The sequence below is a fragment of the Puma concolor genome, chromosome B4 (assembly GCF_028749965.1).
Source record: "Puma concolor isolate L17-30 chromosome B4, mPumCon1.1.hap2, whole genome shotgun sequence".
Taxonomy (NCBI): domain Eukaryota; kingdom Metazoa; phylum Chordata; class Mammalia; order Carnivora; family Felidae; genus Puma; species Puma concolor.
In genome coordinates this window covers 25,900,064-25,908,399 of record NC_141673.1, presented here as the reverse complement: position 1 = coordinate 25,908,399, position 8,336 = coordinate 25,900,064, and the positions used below count along the sequence as shown (strand labels likewise).

Here is an 8,336-nt window from a genome sequence, read left to right as displayed (position 1 = left end):
GAGCCCGACGCGGGGCTCGAACTCACGGACCGCGAGATCGTGACCTGGCTGAAGTCGGACGCTTAACCGACTGCGCCACCCAGGCGCCCCCATATGTGGAATTTAAGAAACAAAACAGATGAACATATGGGAAGTGGGCAGGGGGATGGTGCAGGGAAGAGAAGAGAGGGAAACAAACCACAAGACTCTTAACAGAGAACAAACTGAGGGGAGGTGGGTGGGGGATAGGCTAGATGGGTGATTGGTATTAAGGGGGGCACTTGCTGTGATGAACACTGGGTGTTGTTTGTAAGTGGCGAATCACTGATTTCTATTCCTAACACCAATATTGCACTATATGTCACCTAAAATTTAAATTAAAAAAAATTATGTTATCTTCTTCATTTAGTTGTTTCATTACTGTTTTATATTAAACAGAGTTGCTCTGATGATCTCATTTTTAGGAATGCTACTACATACTCAAAGAATCAAGCTTTTGGTTGAAGAGAGAATTAAGTATCTTGGGCAGAGGGTAAATAGGAGGATACGGGGTACATTAGGGAACAGGGGAAAAGAGGTGGGAGAGAGGTTCAGAAATGTGGGATGATGCCCCAGATAACCTTTCTCATTTTTCTAGGACTCTGGTGGATCCTCTACATTTACAGCTTCACAGCTAAAGAGGAAGCTTGATTGAGGGGACACACTAAGAACACCAGCCTTCCCCCAGTTTAACCTGGCATTTCTTGCCTAGGTTACTTTTAGTGCCTTTTTGCTTAGCTTTACAAGTGTTCTTCTTTCTCCTCCTTATGAATAAAAGGAGAAACTTGAACAGAGTGTGATGGAAACACATGTATAATAAATACATGTTGGGATTTGGGCACTGTGTATATTTTCTCATAGAATGCACCAAATAATACCATTTTTTTCCTCTAAAATGTTAGCTATCAAGAGATATTTTTTTAAAGTAGCCTGACAACAAAATGTATATAATTAGGTTTCTCAGTTGATATTGAATGAGCCAGATTAAATAAATAATTGAGCAGCTTTAGTATGTTATGAAGGATTGATGAAGGGATAAGGGAATGTAATACTATTCCACATTTAAAATACCTTTTGGGGGGGGGGTGGTAATCTGATAGCTTCCTCAAAAAGCTATATGTATTTTATATTTTTCAAAACCCTCCATGGGGCTAAGCCAATAGGGAGTATAATCATACAGGAGTTTCACATACAATCAGAATTACTAGAAGTTTGTGCAGTTTTTTTGTATTTAGATTTATAACTGGTTCTTGAATGAGCCAGCTGTTGGAAGACAAAATAGCCTGGCTGGTATTTTTTAGATTCTGAGGTTTAAGTCAAACCTTGCAGTCAGAAGTTTGAGAGCTCAAGAGGAGGGGGGAAGAACTCCAAATAACTTGTCATGTGCAAAGTCCTAGACCCAAAGAAGCAGAAGGAAACACTTTATAAGGTATAACCTTGGTCTCTAAAAAGGATACACTAAAAACTGCAAGGATTTTAACATGGAAGCCTTATTTATGCTGTCTCGGTTAAAATTAGTGAGCTGCAAAGAAGTATTAGTTTACTTACTGTGACAGAAAGGCTGGGGAGACAGTGAGGATTGTGTGTGAGGGTGCAAGAGGGTTTAAAACGATTCCACAGCATGAAACAGCCAGAAAAAACTACAGCAGCCAACTCTAGATTTAGTAGAGACTCTGGTGCTGGAACAAACAACATTCAAAAGGCTTCAGAAAGGCACTCAGTAATTCTCTTGACGAATGTAAATATCACACCGAATTAGGAAATCCTTTATATAAAAGCAGTAAGGAAAATTCCTGTGCCCTTTAAGATAATTTGTATTTAAAGTTCAGTCAATAAGTGTAAATTATGAACATCAAGAATGACTTTAATCACTGTGTGAATTTCATTTTTCAAACTCTATTCATCAACAATTTTATGTACAAAGCAGTTCACGTTAGTAGTAAGTGCACCCGAATTATGAATATAATTCTTTCCTAATGAGGTGTGCATTGGCAACTGGTTACAGAAATAAAGGATTTGTTTTAATTACCAGGGAGGACATAACACAAAGTAGTATTAAATAACCTTTAAAAAATGAATACAATTTCAGTAAACACTGGCTTAGAATATGTGCTTTTTTTTTTGTTTGATATGGTAATTCCAGTTCATTTTTTAAAGCACAACATTATAGGAAATGGAACATTTAGATGCAACCACCACCACTGACGGGCTCAGAACACTTATAATAGCAAAGGATATTGTGGAATATGATGCTTACCATATTTTGCTTTAAAAAAATAATACAGTTATGTTTCTAGCTTTAAAAAAAGGATTAGACTTAATAGAAAGACCACAGAGTTAATTATTTGTATTCCTCTGCAAATGAAAACATCCTCTTTCCTACTACTCATAGCTCAGTTCAACGAAAACTTTCAGAATCTATCCCTTTGCTATAATTCCTTGATGATGTAACATTATCTCATGCCAAAAGAGGTATAACAGAAATACTCTAGATAATTTACTGGAATTTCATTTCACAGTTGCTGAGGTAGAAGTTGGCCACGTGTTTTTCCATTAAAAGATACAAAAATTCATCTAAGTTTATTGATTCAAAAACATACATTTTTTTTTCTATCAGCAGTTTTATAATAATTTCTAAACCAAACACTGCATGGAAATTTTCTCCTTGATGTGTATTTTTGTATTTACAAAGACTTATTACCTCAGGTGAGAATGTTACAATGAAACACTATAAACACATGGAGAAATCTGTGTCACAAACGGTTAATACAGTATACAGTATTAAGATAAGTTTTCTGGTTTCTAAAGAAAAGGTACTTTAGAATTCAGTGTGAGTCTCAGAAATAATTCTGACAATTAAGTAAACATCAAAATTTAATAAATAACACACATGAAAAACCAAACACTTAAAAAAAAACCCCTTATACCCAACAAAATAATTTCTAATATTTGATGAAGATTTTGGCTGGATTTTCTTGGCAGTGTTCATTTATATACAATCTTTGTACTGCATTTACTCCATTCTGATGAAATTCCACCACGTGAAATCACAGAAGAGATGAAACCAGTATCACTACAATATTGTGCCTTCCTGAAATGCTTCTATCCACCTATTGGTAAGAGAAATTTGTTAGAATTACAAAATGCAATCATCTGGTACACGTTAAGACAATATACATAATAGCTGTACCTGTGGATCCAATTACCCTGCCTGTATATTTAAGATCTTTCCTATACTATTGGGGTGCCTGGGTGGCTCAGTCAGTTGAGCAACCAACTTCGGCTTGGGTCATGATCTCGCATTTCGTCAGGCTCTGTGCTCACAGCTCAGAGCCTGGAGCCTGCTTTGGATTTTGTGTCTCCCTCTCTCTCTGCCCTTCTTCCGCTCACACTCTGTCTCTCTCAAGAATAAGTAAACAATTGGGAATGCAAGCTGGTGCAGCCCCTCTGGAAAACAGTATGGAGTTTCCTCAAAAAACTAACAATAGAACTACCCTATGACCCAGCAATTGCACTACTAGGCATTTATCCACGGGATTACAGGGGTGCTGTTTCGAAGGGAGACATGCACCCCCATGTTTATAGCAGCACTATCAGCAATAGCCAAAGTATGGAAAGAGCCCAAATATGTCCATCGATGGATGAATGGATAAAGAAAATGTGGTGTGTGTGTGTGTGTGTGTGTGTGTATATACACACATATATATACATATATACACACATATATGTGTGTATATATGTATACACACACACATATGTATACACATACATATATGTATATGTATACATATATACATATGTATATGTACACACATGTGTACATATACATATGTATATATGTATATGCATACATACATATATGTATGTATATACATACATACATATGTTTGATCAAAATATGTGTGTGTATATATGTATATACACACACACACATACATACATACAATGGAGTATTACTTGGCACTCAAAAAGAATGAAATCTTGCCATTTGCAACTACATGGATGGAAACTGGAGGGTATTATACTAAGTGAAATTAGTCAGAGAAAGACAAAAATCATATGACTTCACTCATGTGAGGACTTTAAGAGACAAAACAGACGAACATAAGGGAAGGGAAACAAAAATAATATAAAAACAGGGAGGGGGACAAAACATAAGAGACTCATAAATATGAAGAACAAACTGAGGGTTACTGGAGGGGTTGTGGGAGGGGGGATGGGCTAAATGGGTAAGGGGGACTAAGGAATCTACTCCTGAAATCATTGTTGCACTATATGCTAACTAATTTGGATGTAAATTTAAAAAATAAAAGAATAAAAAAAAGTAAAAAAAAATTTTTTTTAAAAGAAATAGACACTTAAATATAGAGAACAACCTGGGGGTTGGTTGAGGGGAGGTGGGTGGGGGGGGATGGGTTAAATGGGTGATGGGTATTAAGGAAAGCATATGTGATGAGCCCTGGGTATTGTATGTAAGTGATGAATCAACTAAATTCTACTACTGAAAGTAATATTACACTGTATGTGAATTAACTGAATTTAAATAAAAACTTGAAAAAAAAAGATCTTTCCTATACTAAACTAGAATTCTGTGTATATGGAATTATACTTTATGTGGTAATATGGCCCAAAATCTGGCCTGACTTCCTTCTCTCTTAACTCCCTGGGGATCCGTAATTGAAACCTATTTTAGTATTTTCAGTGAAAGAGAATCTATATCTGGTCTACTTCCAGTTGATCAAAATTTTGTATGCAATATAAAGTGTCTCAAAAAGAAAATGTGTCTCAGAGTTTCATAGAAGTCTTCCCAGCATTCATTAGTCTCAAAGTTTATCTGACAATACCCACAGTTTCAATTATTCAGAAGACACTTGGAGGTAGTCACTTTGTACCTCCCTAGGACTGTAATTACTTCTGTGAACATCTAAAATCACTCAGTTAATAGAAGCAGCCTATAACAGATATAGCTCAAATTTCAAGGACAGAATTTTCAAAAATTTAAATGCAAATGGCATGTTATATCATGATAAAGAAACTTTTAAAGAGTTAAAAATTTTCATTAAAATTAACACATTTTAATATTCTATACTATGCAAAAAAAACCCATTACATTAGTGACTTCAAAGAGAAACCTGTAATTTATCCTGTATTAATTCTCAATTACAAGAGGGCAGATTCCCTTTACTTAACTACATTCAATTGTCTTAAGGTTTTTCTACCTTGTTGACTTAATGATATAAACAAAAGATGTATATTCAAAAGCAATAATTTTTATCAGTTTGATGATGAATACAGATAAAAATCATGAGAAGTGTAATACCTAACAGAATATTAGAGCAATTACTCTTTTACCCAAGTAGTTTTTACAGAAAAAATAATGGTTAAGTGACAATTTTAAATATTCTTCAATTCAAAAAAATTTATTTATAGTAATAGATATACATAGTAGATGTCCTAACATAGACTGGAAAAAAGAAAAAAGTGTTCCAGAGTATTTGCAACATTGTACCTGATTAATATGCAAGAGCATATGCAATTCTGGTACATTAATTCTAACTGCATTAAGAAAAGATAAGCCTTGCTGAATTAAAGCATTCTTTTTTTTATCTGCATGCACCGTTTTAAGCCTATGGAGAAAACATAAGCACATCTTAGTGAAAACAAAAACATGTAACGTGTGAGACCAAAATAAAAATCAAGTGAAAGATTTGGTTAAAGGTTATCTGCTCTATTTTGTTTACAAAGGACCTGGGTTCCACAGAGGTATGCTTCTCTATGTCAAACCACATCACGACATCAAAACAAATGTTCTTGTTGGAATTTTGAAGAGATTGTTTAAAAACCTTTACCATCTAAAATGATATCCATTTCCTTTTACTCAGTTATTGGGAACAGCATGGGAGCCTCTTAATGTGTTTGACCTTTTTCCCAAAGAAGTAAGTTAGCAAGCAGCTGTTTAAACTCCTGCTGTTCCATGGCACAATTGAGTCACTGGATTGCCAAAGTCCTGGAATGTTTCAAGAGATGATCCTCACCCTCGCTGAAGGAGAGGTCAAATGCCTCGGCTTCCTTTCCTTGCAGCAGAGCAGTTTCATGCTGCTTCCTCAGAGGTCAGTATAGACAAAATATTTTGGACAGAACTACCTATTTTCTTTTCCCCTCTGCCTCCTGAAAATGTTCCAGATCCTCTTGCCCGTCCTTAAAACAATTCTAAAGAGTTTGAAAAATATGTTAAATCTTCCTAATTTGGATCTTGGATTTAAATTCTTAATGAAAGTAGGTTATTTTAAAATCAATCATGTAACAACTTGAAACTCATGTATAAAAGAAAAATATGCCTAAATTACTTACTTCTGAGCTGAGTGAGCATCATCTGCTTTGAACAAATAAAATAACATGTTTTTGTGCAGCAACTGGAACACTCTAGACTCTGAATTCTCATCTTTGACTTGAGTGACAGTGAATCCTAGTAAAGGCTGACTCTCCAAAGCTGCCACATCCTAATTTAAAAAGACACAAAGGGAGATGGGACTTTAAATGGACACAAAATTCAGATTTGCAAACTCTTAAAACTATACAGCTTTAATTTTATATGCACACTATATAGAAAACAATGATAATTCTAACAACTTACTTACTTTTCACTTATTCAACAATATTAAGATGTCCCCCCACCCCTGAAGCTACCCCATGAGCCAGACACTGTGCTAAACAGTTTTCCTTAGGTTCACACTCATCTAAGTTCACATATTTCCCCACAACCATGGGAAGCAATTATATTACTTTCATTTTATGGATGCAGAAAACAAGCTCAGAAAGAAAAGTGATTTACCCGGTCCCACTAAGGAAAAGCTTGGCTCTTAGAGCAGTGGTTTTTATAGCCAGCCAGGAATTGTTTCTAACCCAAACAAAGTCTATCTTATCGAAGTTTGAAGCCTGATCAATACAATCTGGGAATAGTCAAGGGACTGTCTTCCATGAGAGCTTGGCAGAAAGGGTAAGAACCTTTGCCTTTAATGAAGTTGTTAGTAGTCACATGACACCAAAAAAAGTTACATCTTAATACTATGGAAAATTCCTAACATTTTTTGAGTAAGAGCTCTAGGACATTGTTGACATTAAAGGTAACAGCAAAAAGAATCTCCCCCTCCAAAAGCAATGCAAAACAAAAAAAATACACAAAACGAATAGATCAAACAAATATTGTGATTATTTCTAATTGGCGTTATAAAACCAGACTCCCAAATAATTCATCTTTAGATTTCAGATCTTACCTCACTTGCAGCATATGTATACAGCACTTTATTTTTTATGACAAACCACAAGTGTTTCCAGGGTTTTTTATTGCCCTTTGATCTGTACAAATAGCCACTCATGGAAGAATCTTCTGTATTTGCTGATACCTAGTAAGTAAACCCCATACATAGTTTAATGGTTTTCAGACAGCAACAAAATGTAAAGTAACAAAACTGCTTTTGATCATTGGTGCTGAAAGCAATAACCATAATACTATAATGTTTCAGAATGAAATTGTTTACGTTCAAAGTCTGCTACTGTACAAATTGAATACTGCCATTACCATGGGCATAAAAACCCCTTTCGTTTAGAAGCAATTCCAGCATTCTGCTTGGTTTAATTGTGCTTCCACGTATGTATTTCTTTGTGGTGCCACCTGTGTTTTCCTGGTTCCCAGAAGAAGAAAAATAATTCTAAAGATCAGAAATGCTTTTTGAAAGCTGCATTTTTGGGAACCGTGTATGTTGTTCTTCGTATTTTGCAATGTTAGGGAAAATTACTTAAACCTTTAACTCTTTCTGAAATAGCTCTTTGGACTTATAAAAACTGTATTAGGGGCACCTGAGCGGCTCAGGTCATGATCTCACAATTTGTGAGATCGAGCCCCATGTCAGATTCTGCACAGACAGCACGGAGCTGGCTTAGGTTTTTCTCTCTCCCTCGCTCTCTGCCTCTCCCCCACCCAGACTCCCTCTCTCTCTTTCTCTCAAAATAAATAAATAATTAAAAAATAATAATAAAGTTTATATTAAACAATAATATTTGATCCTCCTCATAAAATTTGTAAGAAATTAATACAATTCATACACGATTAAAGGCAGACTTTAAAAATTCATAGAATCCACTTGTATTTGTTTTCTGTTGTCACATACAAATTACCACCAACTTAGTGGGTTAAAACAACATACATGTGTTGTCTCAGGAGTCCGGGCACAGCTTAGCTGGGATCTCTGTAGGGCCCCAGTCAAGGTGTTGGCCAGCACCAGAGTTCTCATCTGACAGCTGACGAGGGAAGGGTCTAC

The 8,336-nt window shown here is 35.6% G+C and overlaps 1 protein-coding gene across 3 annotated transcripts in view; it reads right to left on the bottom strand.

Moving 5' to 3' along the window:
* Positions 1-1,659: 1,659 nt before the first annotated feature.
* The window catches only part of FGD6 (FYVE, RhoGEF and PH domain containing 6), a 115,761-nt gene continuing 109,084 nt past the window's right edge, over positions 1,660-8,336 (bottom strand). For all 3 annotated transcript variants that reach the window (XM_086712623.1, XM_025926921.2, XM_086712624.1), the window contains 3 exons: positions 7,293-7,421; positions 6,370-6,518; positions 1,660-3,128 (listed from right to left, as the gene is read on the bottom strand). In XM_086712623.1, coding sequence (XP_086568749.1) covers positions 3,092-3,128; positions 6,370-6,518; positions 7,293-7,421 — 315 coding nt within the window. In that variant the 3' untranslated portion in view covers positions 1,660-3,091. The remainder of the gene's footprint in view (positions 3,129-6,369; positions 6,519-7,292; positions 7,422-8,336) is intronic.